Source organism: Cetorhinus maximus, chromosome 11 (genome assembly GCF_964194155.1).
Source record: "Cetorhinus maximus chromosome 11, sCetMax3.hap1.1, whole genome shotgun sequence".
Lineage (NCBI taxonomy): Eukaryota > Metazoa > Chordata > Chondrichthyes > Lamniformes > Cetorhinidae > Cetorhinus > Cetorhinus maximus.
In genome coordinates this window covers 13,075,478-13,097,150 of record NC_135889.1, presented here as the reverse complement: position 1 = coordinate 13,097,150, position 21,673 = coordinate 13,075,478, and the positions used below count along the sequence as shown (strand labels likewise).

The window sequence follows — 21,673 nt, the reverse complement described above, 5'->3', positions numbered from 1 at the left end:
TGATTTTTGGGAGTTCTGGACATACCTTTTGACTGCGGTGCTATTATATAAATGCATCCCCTATGCACAGAGCAGGTCTCCTAAGGGAGTGCTTTTTTCACCACCAAATTCTTTAATTTAGAAATATGCCATTACTCATATCATTCACAGGAATTTTTCATTTAACAAAAAAAAGCACAGGCCTTTTCAGAGTGTCTTGAATGTGTGCCATGTAATCACTTACTGAAGTTGGCTGCTATTGCATTTTTTTTTTACCAATTAAATAAAAGCTTCAATAAATAATGTGAAAGGTAATAAAGTCCAATAGCGTCTTCAGTCTCTTAGGATATAGATTCAATGGATTTTATTTTACTTTCATTCGTGTTCTTTGGGAAAAGATATAAGTCGCTTTTATCCCCCAAAGTAACATTCTCAATCATCAAAAGCACTTGCTCCACCTTAACCCAAGGAGTTATCTCATAAAAGACAAAATCCATTTCCAATCTTTCATGAAACGATTTGCATCTTTAGCTTAACCCCCTCCTCTTGTATGGGCCCAAGACTGCAGGGATTTCCAAATAAACCAAACAACTGCTCTACAGGAGGTAAGTACACAAGGTGTTAGCAAGAGAGATTGGGCTGGTGGGAATATTAAAACCAGCAGCACGATTACATAAATCAGTGCAATATTGAAAGACTGGAAAGGACAGGACTCCCATAAAATAACAGGATGCATGATGACAGCCTCTATTCCACAACCACTACTTTCCCAGTCCTGATTGTGATGTTTAAGGGAGATGTGGAGCTAGAACAACAGGTAATATGAAAACTGGTTATCCTGACCGCTACAGCAAATCAGCAAGCAGCTAGCAGAAGAGTGAGAGGTCTGAGACCAGGTTGGGTGCCCACCATGTCTCAGTGGGCAGCACGCTCATCCCTGAGTCAGAAGGGGACTTCAGCACAAAAATCAAGACTGACAATCCAGCGCAGCACGGAGAGAATGCTGCACAGCTGGAAGTGCCATATTTTGAATAGGATGTTAAATCAAGGTGCCACCTGCCTTCTTAGCTGAATGTAAAAGATCCCAAGGCACTATTTTGAAGAAGAGCAGGGGAGTTATCCCCAATGTCCTGGCCAATATTTATTCCTCAATCAACATCACTAAAACAGATTATCCAGTCATTATAGCTGTTTGTGGGGGCTTGCTATTCATAATTTGGCTGCCGCATTTCCCACATTACAACAGAGACTACACTTCAAAGTGCTTCATTAGCTGTAAAGCATTTTGGGACTTCTGGCAGTCGTGAAAAGTGCTAAATAAATGGAAGACTTTTTTCAGATTGTCTGTCCAAGTTGTTGGTCAGTGTGCCTATGTAAGTGGAGACGAGGGGGCAGGCGAGGGAGAGAGAGAGAGGTATGGAATGCAGTAATGGAGAGCTAAATAACATTAGAGCAAAAGGGAAAGGCTGTTCAACATAAGATACAGTGTATAGCAGCCTAAGACAAATAGTAGCTCAAGTTGCTCCAATTATGAAGTGAGTTTGTTCAATATTAAAAACATTTTCTATGATGTCCAACCAGTTTTACCCAGCTACCTCTGCCAATTACTTCTTCCCAAATGAACCAAGAACTTGCTCCCTAGAACATCCTCTTCCTTTCAATGAATTTTGACTCAAAATTCACTAAGAATGCTGCTTTGTAGGTACTGGAGTCTCATTTTTATTTGTTCTTGTCAAAAGCCACAGGAATGTCTATGTCTGCAAAAGTAGAAGTGAACGTTGCATAGTCCTTCAGAAGACAAAGTTTCATCTCTCACGGGAGAACATCTTCCATTGTGCAGTATGCCGGGGGACTGATTGAAGATGTATCTAGCAGCTGAAACACAGGTGGACCATAGCATAGTTGCAAAGGAAAAGGCTAAAGTCTTTGCAAGTATCATTCAAAAGTTCAGGTGGGTGATCATTGGCCTTCTCCAGAGGTTCCCACAATCATAGGTACCAGTGTCCTTCCAATTTGGCACACTAAGTGGGCAGAATTTTCTGCCTGGTGGGCAGGCCCGACCCGATCCCCGCTGGAGAAGTGGGCCCCGCCGCCATTTTAAGCGGGCAGGTCAATTAAGGCCCGCCCAGCGTGATGCCTGGCAGGAAGCGCTATGTGCTTCCTGTGCGGGGGGGATTCCCCAAATGCGAGAGTGCACTCTTTTGCGCATGTGCACATCTCCCTGAGGCTAAGTGCTGCCTCAGGGAGCTCGCTGACACTTGTACAAACATTAAAAATAGAAAAATAAAAAATCCTTAACATGTCCCCCTCATGTGACAATGTCACACGAGATGGGACATGTTAATAAATTTCACTCAAACTTTATTAAACTTTTTTAAACCCTACATGAAACCTCATCCCGCCGGTGGATGAGGTTTCATGTTTTTTCTATTCCCCGCCGGGGCTCTTGGCCTGCCCGCCAGCCTTAAGGTTGGGCGGGCAGGTCCTTTAATTGTTTTAATTATCCTGTCAACGGCCACAATTGGCCATTGACAGGTCGGCGGGTGCACAGCTGATTTTGCTGCGGGCCCACCTTCCTGAAGATTTAAACGGGGTGGGATGATGTCAGGGGTTCCCCCGATGTCATCCCGCGTCATTTTGCCGTTGGCAAGCGGGCCCCAGCCCCCTGCTTGCCGATGGTAAAATTCAGCCCAGTATGATATTAAGTAGTGGCCATGTCAGTCAAAGGTTTTGCACTCTGACAGCATCCCAGCTCTAGTCCTAAACTCCTGTGTACCAGAGATGGACATCACCTCCACCCACCTCTCAACTCCCAGACATATCATTCCAGCACAGCTATGACTCTGGCACCTACCTGACAATATGGAAAATAGCCCAGATATAACACATCTACAAAAATACAGGATTATCATAACCCAGAAAATTAATACTTGATCAGGTTTCTTTCAATTGCCAGTAAAGTGATGGAAGGAATTAGCAGTAGTACCCCCAAATAACTCTTTGACAATAAATTTCTCACTGCTGCTCAGTTTTGGTCCTGCTAGAACTACTCAATGGCAGACCTAATCACAGGTTTAGTCCAGAAAGACTGAAGAGGTGAATGCTAGAGGAGAGGTGAGAAGAACATCTCATGGAACCAAGGCTGGATTCTACTAAGGATGGTACCAAGGGGCCCCAGCAAAACTGAAGCTGATGGGTCAAAAGAAATGGCTGGACTTATGCTTGATGCGAAGAAAGATGATCATGGTTGTTGGAAGGCCAGTCATTTCAGCTCTAGGACATCAGTACAGGAGTTCCTCAGGAAAATGTCCCTGGCCTGGTTATTTTTAGCTACCTCATTAATCGCATTCCATCCAAGAAATGATCATGTGTGGAGCTGTTATCTAGCAATTCCACAGTGTTCAACTACCATTTGCAATTCCTCTGATAATGAAGCAACCTATACCAGAAAACAACAAATCTGAATAATGACCAGAAGGGCTCTTCAGTGACAAGGAACTTAGGTGTCACACTAAGAGTCAGGTAATGACCATCTCTAACAAAAGAAAGCCCAAACTCTTCAATGGCCCCAACATGGCAGAGTCCTCCACCATCAATATCCTGGGAGCTTACCGTTCAGCAGAAACTGGATTGAGCAGGCCATGTAAACACTCTGGTTACAGGATCAGAACAGAGGCTGGGTACTCTGTGATAAATGGCTCAGCTACTGACCCCTCAAATCCTCTACACCACCTACAAGGCTCAAGTCAAGAATATGATGGAATGCTCATGACCTCCCTAGATGGAAATGTGGTTTACTCTGAACTGCCTTGTGAAATGCCTTAGCAAGCCACTCAGTTCAAGGGCAATTAGGGATGGGCAACAGGTGCTGACCTTGCCAGCAGTGCCCACATCCCATGAAAGAATAAAAATAAAGAAATACAACTGCAAGAACAGGAAATTTAATGCCACCTACAAGACAGCAGTTCACTTGATTGGTTCCCCTGCCACTGAAGTTAATTTCCAACAGTTCCACTACTAGCACCTCCACATTCCCATTCAAGTTACTCACCATCTTGACTTGGAAATGTATCTTCCTCATTTTTTAGGTCAGAATCCACGAATTGCCTCTCTAACAATGCATGGGAGCACCATCACCGCAAGGGCTGCAGTGGTTCAAGGACCATCACACCCTCTCAAGGCAAAAAGGGATGGCAATAAATCTGGTTGAGGTCACATCACCCACAGCCATGGATTAATGTTAAAAAAAAAATCACAGCCAGGATTAGATACAGCCTTATTCTTTTCCAGTTATATCGCAAATGGTTTACAAATTGATTAAAAAAAAATCAGGGGAGACAATGGCATAGTGGTAATGTCACTGGACTAGTGACCAGGCTAATGCTCTGGGGACATGGGTTCAAACCCCAGAACATAAACACCGTCAATTTTCATAAAAACCCATCTGGTTCACTAATGCACTTTAGGGAAGGAAACTGTCGTCCTTACCTGGTCCAGCCTACCTGGGACTCCTGACCCACAGCAATGTGGTTGGCTCTTAACTACCCTCTGAAATTGCCTAGTAGAAATGGTGGCCTCACCAGTGATGCCCACATCCCGTGCAAGAATTAAAAAAAAAAATCAGGAATGGCAGAGGTTGCGGAACATGATAATTACTTTGAGCTTACAGCACAGAAACAGGCCATTTAGTCCAACATGGCTATGCGAGCATTTTAAGATCCACACAATGCTCCTCAGATTCCACTTCAATTCCAGTATAATATTCTATTCCTTTCTCCTTCATGTACTTATCTAACTGTCCTTTAAATGCATCTATGCTACATATAAAGAAAAACGCACAATAGGGTCAAATGCTTCAACTTTCATTCTGGATTCATTTTGGATGCTAACAATGCCAAATTTAGTTTCAATTTTTTATCATAAATTCATAAACCATTGGTATGTGAAGATGGTGCCAGAGGTCAACACTGCATATGACATGACAGTAAATGCCAATGAAATTAGTGGTCAAAGATACCTCCACATTTTTTCTCATTGATTCTTTTCACAAAATTTATATATCCTGTTAGGATAAATCTTGACATTTAGTTGAAAAATGCTTTTAACAGCTTCTGATCTTACCCAGACAACTCTACTGTGCTTTTGCTTATTTTAAAAGCTTCTACTGACCTTTCCGAAACAAAGAATTCTCAAATATCAATCCATCATTAGCTGCATATTAAGGGAATACCATTGGGAGTCTCACATAAGGCTGGGTACCACAATTATTCATAACCAGCACTGCACCACAAAAGGTGGATTCAGTAACAATCAAAAGCTGCACTTTAGGAACAGATTTTAACAGAGTTTGATTAATTCAATCAAACCAGGGTTTGAACCAATGTATTAAAAAAAAAACCTTGCAAAGATTAATTAGAAGGTACTTTAATTCACCATGTTTGGATTTGTTGGGATTTAAAATGATGAGGGTTGTCTGCGGATCGAAGTTGAACAGCCTTTCTTGGGGTGGGGAGGTGAATTCTGAAACTGTTCTCAACAGGTTGTACTGTGGAACGGAATTGGAAGTTTATTTCCGGATTCTGCCGATGTGTACAAAGCCACAAACAAGGAATGGGCAAGAATCCGGCCTGGCATGCATAAAATCAGGTACAAAATGCAAGTGTGATCAACTTTACATTTTATAACCCAGCAAAGCCAAACGTGACTCTTGAATAGACCAGTACACAGATGACGCCAGACATATCTAACACACGCAGTAAAATGCAAACCACTTCCCAATTGTGCCCACGGTCCTCGTGGATCATGTCCCTTCTACTGATGTTAATTGTATTCAGGTGGGCGCAGTTAATTGAAGACTCATCAGTGTTGATATAGGAGAAGGCAGAAAGGGTGCATAGTATGCAATGTGTGTCTCTTGTAAGCAAATAAAGACTAGACTCCAGTATTCTATCCTTCGCCATCCAAGTTTTGATAACTGATTCCTCTTGTACACACAAGTATCAATTGCTGGCATCTTTAATGCAGGCAGTCAAAATTTTTGACCCAGTGATTATTTATCCTTATTACTGGAAAAAAGAAAATCAGTGAGCCAGCACCCTGGGTTTCACAGTGGCCATTTATGAACTTCCTTAGTCAGTCCTACTGCATAAAATTATATAGAATTTAAGCTACAGCACAGGCTGTTAATGCTTCACATGGGCCTCCACCCATCATTTCATTTCACCCCATCAACACATCCATTTCTTCCTTTGTCCCTCAAATACACCTATACTATTTCCCTCACCTAATCCTTGTGGTAGCTGTTATATTATCACCACTGATTACCATGGTGTATTATAGTATGTGGTGATGTTTCAATGATGAGATCTTGAGGCTTTTATATTTAAACATGAACCCTTTATTGTTAATCTTTAACTATCTGCGGATCCCAGGTTACTGTCATGCATGGTGCTGTTGTCATACAGGTAGGTTGCTTCCAGAGTGTTCTTTCTAGACTGTTCTCTCAGGCTATTACCATGTGGCTCTACAGATTATACCATGTGCGGTGCTATCCTCCAGTACCACATTAACCCTTGCTCCGCTGCGCACCTTTACATTACAATGGCATGCAGGCGCATCCAACATCATACAACAGTAGCGACTTCCACATTCTAGCCACACCCTGGGTAAAGATTTTTCTCCTGAATTCCCTATGAATAACTATCTTATACTATATGGTGCCTAGTTCTAGTTTCCCCCACAAGTGGGAACATCTCGATGTCTACCCTATCAAACCCTTTCTTAATCTTAGGCCTCTATCAGGCCAATTTCTCTTTGTAGAGTGAAGAGCCCAGCCTGTTTAACTTCTCCCTAATGCTCGGAGTTCTTACTCTCAGTTCTGGTGTCAGGTTTTAAAGTCATTTCTGTAGCATCACTATATGCTTGATGTAATATGGAGACTATGCACAGTACTTCATGTTGTTTACCACTACAGACTTCTAATTATGTTGCTGCTGCTGCTTTGCCTGGGGAACATGCTGAAAGAAATGAAGTGACACTGAAGAAAACATGATCAATTAGTCTATAAAAAATAAAGATCATACGACCATGAAAGGCATTACTCAATTGCAAGTGATTTCTTTTTATTTGTAAACTGTCAGTTTATCATCAGCAGTTTATACAGTTCTTCTCATTCAAGTATATTTATCGACAGAAACAAAAAAAAAATGCTGGAAAAACTCAGCAGGTCCGACAGCATCTGTGGAGAGAAAGACAGAGTTAACGTTTTGAGTCCGTATGATTCTTCTTCAGAGCTGAAGGGAAGTAGAAATGTGGTGAAATTTATACTGTTTAAGGCGGGGGGGGGGGTGGGTCAGGTGAAGCTGGATAGAAGGCCAGCGATAGGTGGAGGCAAAGGAGAGATTGCGAAAGATGTCATAAACAAAAAGGTTAGAGGGTTGTTAATAGTGGTGATACTGGCTAAAGGAGGTGCTAATGGTGACATTAAGAGTGGAAAGCAGAATATGATAATGGCTGGACCAGGGTAAGCACTCTGGAAAGCGACAGATGGCCCTAATGAGGGCGGGGCGGGGGGAGAGGAAAAAAGATCGAAAAGGCTAAAAGCTGGGGATAAAACAATGAATAAAAATGGAAATAAATATTAAAAATAATAACAATGAAAATAAGTGGGGAAAAATATAAAAATAGATAAATAAATAAAAAATTAAAAAATAAAAATGAATAAGGCAAAAATGGGGTGGGGATCAGAAAGGGGTGGGGATGGAGGAGAGAGTTCATGGTCTGAAGTTGTTGAACTCAAAGTTAAGTCCGGAAGGCTGTAAAGTGCCTAATCAGAAGATGAGGTGCTGTTCCTCAAGTTTGTGTTGAGCTTCACCGGAACATTGCAGCAGGCCAAGGATGGACATGTGGGCATGAGAGCAGGGTGGTGTGTTGAAATGCCAAGTGACAAGTAGGCCTGAGTCATGCTTGTGGACAGACTGAAGGTGTTCAGAACAGTGGTCACCCAGTCTGCGTTTGGTCTCTCCAATGTAGAGGAGACCGCATTGGGAGCAGCGGATGCAGTAGACCAAATTGAAGGAGGTGCAAGTGAAATGCTGCTTCACTTGAAAGGAGTGTTTGGGTTCTTGGATGGTAAGGAGGGAGGAAGTAAAGGGGCAGGTGTTGTACCTTCTGCAATTGTATGGGAAGGTGCCGTGGGAGGGGGTTGAGGTGTTGGGGGTGATGGAGGAGTGGACCAGGGTGTCCCGGAGGGAACGGTCCCTTTGGAATGCCGATGGGGGGGAAGAGAAGATGTGTTTGGTGGTGGCATCATGCTGGAGTTGGCAGAAATGGCGGACGATATCCTTTGAATGTGGAGGCTGGTGGGGTGAAAAGTGAGGGCAAGGGGAGGCCCTATCATGGTTCTGGGAGGCAGAGGAAGGTGTGAGGGCAGAGACAGGTTGGACACAGCTGAGGGCCCTGTCAACCACCGTGGGTGGGAAACCTCGGCTGAGGAAGACGGAAAACATGTCAGAAGCACTGTTTTGGAAAGTGGCACCATTGGAACAGATGTGGCGGAGGTGAAGGAACTGAGAGAATGGGATGGAGTCTTTACAGGAAGCAGGGTGTGAGGAACTGTAGTCGAGGTAGCTGTGGGAATTGGTGGGCTTGTAATGAATATTGGTGGACAGTCTATCACCAGAAATTGCGACAGAGAGATCAAGGAAGGACCATGTGAAAGTGATGGAGGGGTGGAAATTGGAAGCAAAATTGATAAGTTTTTCCAGGTCCAGACGAGAGCATGAAGCAGCACTGAAACAGTCATCGATGTACCGAAAAAAAGAGTTGAGGGAGGGGGCCTGAGTAGGACTGGAACAAGGAATGTTCCACATACCCCATAAAGAGACAGGCATAACTGGGGCCCATGCAGGTACCCATAGCCACACCTTTTATTTGGAGGAAGTGAGACTAGTTTAAGGAGAAATTGTTCAGAGAGAGAACAAGTTCAGCCAGACAGAGAGTGGTGGTGGATGGGGATTGTTCAGGCCTCTGTTCAAGGAAGAAGCTAAGAGCCCTCAGACCATCCTGGTGGGGGACGGAGGTGTAGAAGGATTGGACGTCCATGGTGAAGAGGAGGCTGTTAGGGCCAGGGAACTAGAAATTGTTGATATGGTGTAGGGCATCAGAGGAATCGTGGATATAGGTATAAAGAGACTGGACAAGGGGAGAGAGAACGGAGTCAAGATAGGAAGAAATGAGTTCCGTGGGGCAGGAACAGGCTGACATGATCGGTCTACCGGGACAGTCCTGTTTGTGGATTTTGGGTAGGAGGTAGAAGCGGGCTGTCCGAGTTTGGGAAGCTATGAGGTTGGAAGCTGTGGACGGAAGATCTCCAGAGGAGATGAGGTCAGTGACAGTCCTGGAAACAATGGCTTGATGTTCAGTAGTGGGGTCATGGTCCAGGGGGAGGTAGAAGGAAGTATTTGAGAGTTGGCGCTCAGCCTCTGCGAGGTAAGGTCAGTACGCCAGACAACAACAGCACCACCCTTGTCAGCAGGTTTGATAACAAAGTCAGGGTTGGACCTGAGAGAACGGAGTGCAGCAAGTTCAGAAGGAGGTAGGTTACAGTGGGTCTGAACTTGTTCCGCCCCCCCCCTTAAACAGCAGATATTTCACAACATTTCTACTTCTCTTCAGCTCTGAAGAGGAGTCATACAGACTCGAAACGTTAACTCTTGTCTTTCTTTCCACAGATGCTGTCACACCTACTGATTTTTTCCAGCATTTTTTGTTTTTGTTTCAGATTTCCAACATCCACAGTATTTTGCTTTTATCTTAACATTTATTGACAGTCTAGTTTTGCAGGTATCAAATGTGGCTAGTTTTATGTTTCAGCAACATCAACAACTTGCATTTACCTGGTATTTACAGCGTAGAAAAAGACCATTTGGCCGAACAGGTCTGTGCCTCATACCAGCCTCCTCTCACCTTTCTTCATCTAATGCCATCACTTCACATGATATCAAAAATGGCTGAAGGCACTGGATAATGCAAAGGCTACAGGCCCTGACAATATTCCGGCAACAGTACTGAAGACCTGTGCTCCATAACTTGCTGCACCCCTAGCCAAGCTATTCTAGTACAGCTACAACACTGGCATCTACTCAGCTATGTGGAAAATTGCCCAGGTATGTCCTGTACACAAAAAGCAGGACAAATCCAACCCGGCCAATTACTGCCCCATCAGTCCACTCTCGATCATCAGTAAAGTAATGGAAGGGGTCATCAACAGTTATTAAGTGGCACTTGCTTAGCAATAACCTGCTCACTGACGCCCAGTTTGGGTTCCGCCAGGGTCACTCAGCTCCTGACCTCATTAAAGTCTTAGTTCAAACATGGACAAAAGAACTGAACACCAGAGGTGAGATAGCAACTGCCCTTGACATCAAGACAGCATTTGACCCAGTGTGGCATCAAGGAGCCCTAGCAAAACTGGAGTCAATGGGAATCAGGGGGAAAACTCTCTGTTGGTTGGAGTCATGCCTAGCACAAAGGAAGATGGTTGTGGTTGTTGAAGGTCAGTCATCTTAACTCCAGGACATCACTACAGGAGTTCCTCAGGGTAGTGTCCTAGGCCCAACCATCTTCAGCTGCTTCATCAATTACCTTCCTTCCATCATAAGGTCAGAAGTGGGGGTGTACACTGATGATTGCACAATGTTCAGCATCATTCACGACTCCTCAGATACTGAAGCAGTCCATGTCCAAATGCAGCAAGGTGTGAACAATATCCAGGTTTGGGCTGACAAGTGGCAAGTAACATTCGCGCCACACAAGTGTCAGGCAATGACCATCCCTAACAAGAGAGATTCCAACCATCACCCCTTGATGTTCATTGGCATTACAATCACTGAATCCCCCACTAACAACATCCTGGGGATTACCATTAACCAGAAACTGAACTGGACTAGCCACATAAATACTGTGGCTACAAGAGCAGGTTAGAGGCTAGGAATCATGCGGCGAGTAACTCACCTCCTGACTCCCCAAAACTTGTCCACCATCTACAAGGCACAAGTCAGGAATGTGATGGAATACTCCCCAGTTGCCTGGATTAGTGCAGCTCCTACAACACTGAGGAAGCTGGAGACTGTCCAGGACAAAGCAGTCCACTTAAAGGGCACCACATCCACAAACATTCACCCTCTCCACCTCTGACGCACAGCAGCAGCAGTGTGTACCATCTACAAGATGCACTGCAGGAATTCACCAAAGCTCCTTAGACAGCGCCTTCCAAACCCATGACCACTGCCACCAAGAAGGACAAAGGCAGCAGATAGATGGGAACACCAGCACCTGGAAGTCCCCCTCCAAGCCACTCACCATCCTGACTTTGAAATATATCCCCGTTCCTTCACTGTCGCCGGGTCAAAATCCTGGAACTTCTTTCCTAACAGCACTGTGTGTGTACCTACTCCACATGGACTGCAGCGGTTCAAGGCGGCAGCTCACCACCACCTTCTCAAGGGAAACTAGAGATAGGCAATAAATGCTGGCCCAACCAGCGAAGCCCACATCTCGTGAATGAATAAAAAAAATACATTATTTTTTTCCTTTGCCCTTTGTGTTTATCTAGCTTGCCTCAACCATTCCTTGAGGTAGCAAGTCCCACGTTATAATTATTCTCTAGTTCCCTTGACATTGGATTTAATAGCAGCTATCTGATATTTATGGCCCATCGTTCTGGTCTCCCTTGCAAATGGAAACATCTTTTCTACATCTACCTTATCAAATCCTTACATAAGTAAAAGCCTCTATCAGCTTCAGGCCTCATTTTTTTCTTTTCTAGGGAAAAGAGTCCCAGCTTGTTCAATCTTTCCTGATAGTGTAAACTCTTCCATCTGACAGCATTTTCGTCCATCTTTTTAGCGCCTGATACTGTGCCTCCATGTATTTTTAACCACGGTTCTAAACAAGTTTAACATAATTTCTATGCTTTTCAATTCTATTCCTCTAGAAATTATCTCTGGTGTCAGCACTTTGTGATTTGTGTACCAGTACCCCTAGATCCCTAGGTTCCTATTAGTCATTTATTTTACAGAGAATGTGTGTTCTCCTTGTTCTTCCAATCAAAATGTACTACCTCACATTTATCTATCTTTAAAATTAATTTGCCAATTACAAATGCATTCTGCAAGTTTATTAATGTCTACCAGTATTTTGTCACAATCCTCAATTGCATTAACTATACTCTCCAATTCAGCATCTGCAAATTTTCAAATTGTATTTCCAATTCTGGAGTCCAAATAGTTTGTGTAACTGGTGAACAGCAGTGATCCAGCACTGATACTTGTGAGTAACAACCTTAATCTCTGGCCCGGCATTTCATGCAGGTTTGGGAAAATGCGACTAGCACACTTTTGCGGCTTTCGAACTGCACGCTCATTGAATGTGTGACTTTGCTTGGGACTTTTGTCCTCTCACACAGGGATCAGGTTCGCAGTGCAGCTTGCAAACCCCGATGGAATGCAGCAGGAGAGCGGGCGTAGAGGCAGGTTGGTTCGAAGGCCCGCTGCGGTTCTCGGACACAGCAGCCCAGCTCTCAACATTGCTTAAAGGTCCTCTAAACCTCACCCCTCATCCCCCTCACCCCACCATGCCACACCACACCCCCTCAGATCACCAATGACTCCCCCTCCCCATGTATCCTCCTTGGCCACTCACCCAGTATCGACTACATATGGTCCTCAGGAGACAGGAAATAGCATTGGAAATTATTTTAAATACAGGTGTAAAAATTTAAACCTGTGACAATCTAATAAAACTCTCATTCAAAGCTTTGTTATTGATTAGGGGAGGCGATGGTGTGGTGCTATTGTTGCTGGACTAGTAATCCAGAGACCCAGGGTAATGCTCTGGGGGCCTGGGTTCGAATCCTGCCATGGCAGATGGTGGAATTTGAATTTAATAAAAATCTGGAATTAAATGTCTAATGATGACCAAGAAACCATTGTCACTTGTTGTAAAAAACCCACCTGGTTCACTAATGTCCTTTAGGGAAGGAAATCTGTCGTCCTTACCTGGTCTGGCCCACATGTGACTCCAGACCCACGCCAATGTGGTTGACTCTCAAATGCCCTCTGAACTAGGGCAACTAGGGATGGGTAATAAATGCTGGCCTGGCCAGCGACACCCACATCCCACATCATGAACGAATATTTTAAAAATTGCAAAAACACACTGTTTTCCATTGGGGGAAAACAAGCTAACCCTTTAAGTTGCCATTAAGTTGAGTAAACAAACAAACATGTATTTTGAAACCACATCAAAAGCAGAATATGTTATTACAACCTTGTGAAACTCTTAGTCATTCCCTTGAACAGCTGTGTTAACAGAACTGAGTACTGCATAGTTTTTGGAACTCAGCCATGCATTCATAATGTCCTCAGCTATCAAAACGTTACTGCAAATGCAAGAGCCTGAAATAGAAAGAACAGATGGCGTCCTCTCCATTTCAAAGCGAATTGCCTGCCAATCAACGGACAAGAGCAGCTGCCTAGTTTTTTTTTAGTATTTCGAAAGCAGGGATTTTCCACACAGTCAAAGCCATCTGTACATTTAAATCCCAGGACCAAACATGACAAAGAAAATTTACCAACATCTTTTCTATATTTTTGAATGCATTATGGCACTTTCTCCAATGGAAAAAGTACTGTAATATATGTCAACACCTACACCACGAAGGTCAATGTAATGGTTAACTTACCTTTGTAAAACAGAGTCTTGTGATGAATCTACATTACAATACAACATCTAATAGTGACATCCGAAGGTGTCAAAACAATTTACAATTACTTTTTAGAATGCTCCCGGTTCCTCAACAGGCTTCCCCCAGTGGTCACAAGCTCTTCAAGGAGAGGTACATTTTTTACGGCTTCAAAAACCGAAAATAGTATGCAGGAAGAAATACAGTTTCCCTGTGGTCCTCACAATGGGCACCTGACCTCAGAAGAGTGCGTGTGCATTTTGCACCCACGCACTTCGCAACCCGCTAAAAGGTGGCACAAAAATGGAGTGGGGTTGGGAAGGCACAGGAAAATTGTTTTTACAGGAAAAAAAACTAAGCTCAGCATTTCACAACCTGACCCACACCTCTACTGGAAGACAAAAATCCGACCCTCTATAATCTGTTTGTAGCTAGGGTGATATCCATTCTGCTACTTGTCTCCAGACTCCACATGCTCTGACCTTGGTCATAAGTCTACAGTGCAGTACCATATCAAAAAGCATTTTGTAATCTGAATATATTGGGGTACTTTTTCTGCTTTGGATGCCAAGTGCAATTGTGCAAAAATATCGCCCATTTTGAACAATGTTTCTTGCCCCCTACCAAAGACTCTGCTCATACTCATTTGCATATTGCCCAATGCAAAATGTGGCATTAACCAGTGTCTGTCAGTAACATTAATACTGGAATGAAGTTAGATTTCACTCATTATAATTTATTCCAGACTTGAAAGCCTATTTTTATAATATATACTTGCATACACACAGATATAATCGTACATATTCTGTAACTCTAGGCTCTTAAGTCTAATTCTGTATGTGACCTCACTGTCTCCTGTGAACTGTGAAAGACTGTTAATTACCTTTGGATAGTCTGATAAAAATTACATTAAACTATGTAAATGCTTTCTTATAATTCTGAATTCTTCCTTATCTTCAATTTTCATCACTCCACCATTGGCTGACACGCTTTCAGCTGCCTAGGCCCTAAGCTCTGGAATTCCCTCTCTAAACCTCTCCGTCTATCTATCCTTCTTTAAGACTCTCCCTAAAACCTCTTTAAACCAGGCTTCTGGTCACCTGAACTAATATCTCTTTAAGTGGTTCAGTGCCAAATTTTGTTTAATAACTCGACTGTGAAGCACCTCCTTTGAATGTTTTACTACTTTAGAGGTGCTACATAATGTACATTATTGTTGATGTAAATGTAGATGTGGAGTTAAAAAAAATCTTATTGTTGACATCAGTTTTCTCCACATGCAATTTAAAAAATGTCCTGAGATGCAAAATATAGTTGAAAAAATTAATAGATGCTATAGTAATAACAGGTTAATTATTTCTTCCAGTTACAGAATTCCGATAGTCATACAAATAATGAAGGGCTTCTGGAGTGGAATTGTTTGTGATAGAAAGCATGGTTGATTGCATACATGATTAAATATCAGAAAGATTTGCTGTGTGCCACGATCATTAAAGCTCTTAAATATGTGGGGTAAAAAAATATACAACACATACAAAACATACACACAAGGAATGTAACATAGAACATCGCTCAGTGAAAATATTTCCAGTATTACTGAGCTTCCCAATGTAGTCATTGCTGTGGCTCCTTTTCTAGGTGACATCATCCAATCTACTGTTGCCCTCAGAAGATTGAAACCATCACAGTGGAATGCATAGTTTTACAGCGCTGAGGGGATCTGTTTGAGCATACTCGCCTCTGATTCAGTTTGTTGTGAGTTCAATTTCTGTTGTAAGATATTTTGTGTAGTTTGGCAGGTCTCATGAAGAGGTTTTGAATCTTGTATGATTTAACAGGAAGTGTTTATTAACTACTTTAACTATATCCATATATTCAGTATCAGGTCTAGGTTAGAGCTGTCTCCATGCTTGCCTCCTCACGCATATCTGTCCAGTACAAGACTCACACCGCGCACAGTGTGATGTAAAGGAACTCATGACCCAACTCTAAACTTGGGTCATGTGTTCCTTTACATCACACTGTGGGCGGTACTGTACCCAGCCCCACATTAACCCTTTCTATGCCAAACCCTTATACCACAATTTGCACTCCAGAGACTAGAGCACAAAAATCTCGGCTGACACTCCAATGCAGCACTGAGGAAATACTGCATTGTTAGAGGTGCAATGCTTCAGATGAAACAATGAACTAAGGCTCCGTCTGCCTCTCAGGTGGACGTCAAAGGTCACCGTGTACTATTTCAAAGAAAAGCAAGGGAGTTCTCCCAGGTGGCCTGGCCAATATTTATTGCTCAACCAACATATGCTTCTTATCACATTGTTGTTTGTGGGACCTTGCTGTATATAAATTGGCTGCCATGTTTCCTTCATTAAGCCAGTGACCACATTTCAAAAGTATTTCATTCACTCTAAAGCACTTTGGGATGCCAGGCGATTGTGAAAGGCACAAGATAAATACAAGTCTTTTTTTTTATTGCATACAGTTTATCTGCAAGTCAGACATTCCAGAAATGTTAAGGCTATGAAAGCAAAATCAATGGGTTCTGACGATCACAGAAATCATTTGGGCACAGTCACCAAAACCAGGTCAAGCTAAAAGCAATTTTCCTTCACCAAACCAGATTCAATCAAAAAAAGCAACATTCCTCCAGGAAACAAAGACTTTGAGATTTTAGGGATTTTTGAGGATAGATATTATATATATACACACATATCATTAACAAAAGTTGGAAATGACTTGAATACTGAGTCAATCTCAGATTTCAAATGATGTTTGGAAACTCTGCCGCGTGCTTACTGTTTAAGGCACCTGAAAGCACTGAATGAATTGTCTTTAACCCGTTCCAAAGTAAATACTGTTCCATACATAAACAACTTGATTAGATTAATCTCCATACAATTCATTCTCAGCTACTTTTTCTCTCTTTTAGCTGAATTTATTTGAACAAAAACTCCAAATATGCCTGTGCACACGAGATCTTCCCTCTTGCTGTGATATTGTAGTAAAATACTGCGTGCAAGTGGCTCCGTTGCAAACAGGAGGGCGAGGCATGGTGAACTGCAGAAGGGCCTAAGAGTTAATCTGGGGCCCCCTGGCTCTTAGAAACTGCGGCACAAGTGGATAGAAAAAGCTAATTTCAGGTAAATTCATAATTTTGTCCTATAAAAGGAGTTGGTACGGAATGAAAAGTGCTTCCCCTTGACATACCTTCCCATTCAGTTACTGATTACACTCATAAATAGTAAGCTGGGTCTGCCATCTCGGGGGCGAATTGTAACTTCAGAGTGCAGGCTTTCACAACCTGTGCTCCTTTGAAAGGAAAAGTAATGCAAATTTTTCCAGCCCTTGTCGCTCAGTGTTCTCCACTCTGTGACACCTGTGACTCAGGGACACTCCTATTTCATTGGCTTCCACAGGGCTCTTGTACTTTATCCAAGTGGCCATTCTTCCCTTGCAAACTTTTTTCCCACTAGCCATTTAATCAGAAAGGCTGGGTGTGAAGTGGGGGAATCAGAGTAGAGCACAATCCCATCCTTGCCCAATAGCCACAACCCAGTAGGGGACACTTCATCACTGGAACAGGCTAAGCCACTGGATAGATTCCTGACCAACATCCTTTTATTACCATGTTTTGGTCGATCCAGACTTCATTTTTTACCTCTTACCAGCAGTGACTGTTGACAAAGCTATCTAGGAAAATGACTAAGAAGAGCTACACAATCAACAAGCTGAGGGAGCTGAATTACCGCTAGAGGATTATTTAAAAATATTTCAATGATTGAGTCATTTCAACAGTAACTCATTAATTCATTGTGCCCTGATATCACTGGCCTCAATAACTTACCTGAACTAGTTCACATATCATTAGCACTCAATGGTAAAACAGTTATAAAAATCAAACTACAGCACAAACCTCTTTTCTCAAAGGCAATAAGAATTCACCCCACCCCCAAAAATGCTCTGCAATTTCTACTGATGTGAATTTGTCAAATCACATTCTCTTATGAATATAACTTCCAATACAGTACAAAAAAGTTAAAACAAGGAATAGACAAGCAACATGTTGTTTGGATACGTGTACAGGACTGGATCAACCATTTTCCCCGACCTTTTTGTGACTCACACAAATCCCACAGGATATGGAAGAATGCACTAATCGGACTATCTCTATCCCTCAACCAGAATAGGTTGTTATCTGATTATTCATCTCATTGCCCTTTGTGGAACCATGAATATATAGATCGGGCGCTGCGTTTGCCTACATGACAGTGACTACATTTTAAAAATACTTCATTCGCTGTGAAGTGCTTTGGGACTTCCTGAGGACATGGAAGGTGCTTCATAGCTGCAAATCAGTCTCGAATGTGTCAATTGGGTCGACCATCACTGCTGTAGATGGCAATCTGTTCCATATGTTAATCTGAAGAGCTGCTTCTTAAAAATATCCAAGCTGTGAATGTATGACTTACTTCATGTTTTCCTTAATAAGATCAGTTTCAGAACCAAGAAGGTTCTGCTCCAACTTTCACTCGTCATAGCTGCTATGCTATGACTCAGGCACAAACTATCAACAGGGATGATTTTCTCACTGTGAAAACAACTTCACAACTTGGGTTGGTAGACTTCAAACTTACTCTACTACCAAACAGATAACCAAAATGAGATCAGGGCTTGCTGTTTTCTGAGTTTCAAACAGGAAAAAAAAATCTGACTTTTTATTTTGGTTAAAAACTTCATCCAGTTAGAAAAATTCTGATGAGTGGTTTAGAAGATTTTGTAAATGTTTAAATGAACATTACCAATCCTCCCAAGACTGAGTTATTGTTTGCACTTGATTAACACTTTCTGATTCTTTTATATATCCTACCTGTCACGCTCTTCCTTCATTCTCTCCAGCTCTTCTTCATTCAGGCCATCACTCTTTTGCTTAGACTTTTGTTCCTTCCCTTTTTCCTCTTTCTTTTTACCAAATCTGTTTAAAAAGGTAATAATGATGCTTATTCAAAAAAAAAATCATGACAAATAGACAGAGAACTATTGGAGTTTGTATCTATTATTACAGCTCCTAGATTTGTTGACAACACATAAGACACAACTTTTCTACTTGCTCACCCCAATTCTTCTCCTCTCCTATATTTGGCAACTCAGATTGACATATGGATCCACAGGTATTGGCACTCCCCTGGCATCTCACATGCATGAGTTGGGCAATGGGCGTCAGCAGACTGCTGGAGTGCAGGGGCATCACAGCCAAGATTGACATCCCTACCTTCTGTACCAAAGTACGTGCTTCCAAGAAAGTTTGTTGGACTGCAATCAGGGGTGGGAATTTCTCTCCCTACCCCAGGAGCTTGGAGGCATATTCCAGCACCCTGCCACGGCACCCTTGACTGAAGTCAGCTAACTTAGCACAGGCCAGGAATCAAACCTGTGTCTTTCTGATCAATAAGCATAAATTAGTCACTTTCTCCAGTACATGCTCCCACATATGCCTAGAAAGTGTTTGAACCCATGCATTTGCAAGGGTATTGAATCTGAGTCCTATCCTATCCACATCACACATTCACACAAGCTCATCTTCTCGCAGGGGCTCATTTGGCACTAATTAGCTTCCTAGCCCAGGACTGCTGAAGCCAATTATAAAATCGCCAACATCACCCTTGACCGAGGCCAACTAATCCAGCACTGACCTGGAAATTATCTCAGAAAACTTCCTGTTCTATGGCTTGCATCATATCAGACAGCACATTAATCCTGTGAACCCAACAGTGTTCTGGGTTCGTTAATTATTTGACCTTGAGAGCGCTTTTTGGTTAAAGCTATAATATGTTTTTGATACCAATCTTAGCTGAGGATTATTAAGGATTAGCATGCAAGTTGCAGAATCCTTACTGTCGCCTTGATAGAGGAAGGCAAACTAAGGACCATGGAGACACTGAGTAGATTAGTATATTAATGAACTCTCATGAACTTAAATGAGCCAGCCATTGAAATGGTTACCATTGACAGTCTGTGATCATACATAGATTAATTCAGACGCAGTACTTTCAACAGGAAGTTTTAGGCACAGGATGGCCGGAGAGTTTGCTTTCGGCATTCGGCTTGGGAGTTGTCTGTCGGGCCAGTTAGATGCTGAGCCCTGGGCTGGGAGAGGATCAGAATTCAGTGCCTGAATTTCTATCCATCTCACAGACAAGGTTTGGACTTTATATATTGTCTTTAATGAAAAAAAAAGCCCCAAACTATTTCACAGAAGCATAATCAGAAAGCATCCCTAATGGTAATGAGGAACTTGTCCTCTGATTCACTTTAACTAACAGTTTGGTGGATCTATTAGTATTATCCAAAGAACAGCATAACTGACCACTCTACGTGAGGCATGCACTACTATCTATCTGTTACCCTCAGTATTCCTGCACTGAATTCTAATAAAATTACCCACATGAGCAATTATGCAGATTAGGTAAAAGGAAATCTTACTGTTATGTTTAAAACGAACACCATCTTTCACGTGACATTTTGACAAACATGGAACATAGCTGGAAGTGTCAGATGACTCACTTACATTACAGACATGAAGGACTAACAATGTTAGCAGCAAGATTGGCTAATTGAATACGGTGCATATGCTGAAGCAGATGATATATCTCAGCCCAAAATCTCTCAGTTTCACACTGTCACTGTACAGTCATGTTGGGCATTAACAACATTCATTTCAACGGATCTGTCAATGTCTGTGCAACTTTTAGTGAGACATGGGCAGCCAGAATCTATCTGGCCAGGTCTCCACTTACAATGTTTGCAAACATAGCAATGCTCATTGATGGGGTGGTTGACAACAACGAGATCAACAACTCTGGTTGTCCCAAGGTTTTCTACCCTCTTGAAATCAGAGGCAAATCTTTGTAAATGGGGGTATTAGAATCCTATCACAGCAGTGAGGACAATGTCAGATTTGCCCCCACAAATATTCATGGAATCATACGGCACTGGAGGCTATTTGGCCCATTGTGCTTGTGCTGGTTCTTTGAAAGAACGACCCAATTAGCCCTATGCCTCCTGCTGTTTCCCCAAAGCTCTGCAAATGTTTCCTTTTCAAGAATATATATCCAATTCCCTTTCGAAAGTTACAATTGAATTTGTTTTCAGATAGTATGTTCCAGATCATTATAACTCACCACATATATATAAAAAAATAAAATCTCCTTTACTTCCTTTGCCAGCCACATTAAATATGAGCCCTCTGGTCAGTAACCCTCATGCCAGTGGAAAAAGTTTCATAACTCTGATCACCTCTCTTGAATCTCCCCCATGGAACAACCCCCAGCTTGTCTCCACAGTACTGTCTCTCTCAGATTGATCATACTGTCCAACAATGCAATATGGTGTTCGAATACACAGCATCTGTACTGGAACAGAGCACCAGCAGCTAAGAATGAGGCTGAAAAGCTATGTTTTATTACTTGTGTACCTGTTTTAAACAAATGAGCAACATCAGTGCAACAAAAAATAAACATGTTGTTGGCAGAGCTCTACACTGTCTCAAACAGTGTTCCATTTTCCATCATTCGACTAGAACAGGACTCTATATAAAAAAAATACACACAGATGCATATGCGATGGTATATTTATACTTTTGCCACCGTGCAAATACATTACACTTTCCCATCTGCTTTCATCAACAAATTCTACATCAGCTCTGAGCTACTACTGAAGCTGAATTAATTGCATGAGTAGAGACAGCACATGGTACGTTTTAAAAGCTTTTGAGGAAACTGGCATTTCTCCGTGACGAGTGAAATTATTACACACTTCCAATTTTTTTAACAGTCCCACTTAAATATGCAAAATGAAAGCTTATTAACACAATTTCAGTCAACACAATTTCACTGGCCGACAAGTGTAATTTTCACACCACGAGGTGCTGCAACAGAGCATGCTCTGATC

General features: G+C 42.3%; 1 protein-coding gene across 1 annotated transcript in view; it reads right to left on the bottom strand.

Moving 5' to 3' along the window:
* The window catches only part of LOC144686400 (partitioning defective 3 homolog B-like), an 877,073-nt gene that overhangs the window by 215,653 nt on the left and 639,747 nt on the right, over positions 1–21,673 (bottom strand). Inside the window, exon 19 of the mRNA XM_078551550.1 lies at positions 18,594–18,698. Coding sequence (XP_078407676.1) covers positions 18,594–18,698 — 105 coding nt within the window. The remainder of the gene's footprint in view (positions 1–18,593; positions 18,699–21,673) is intronic.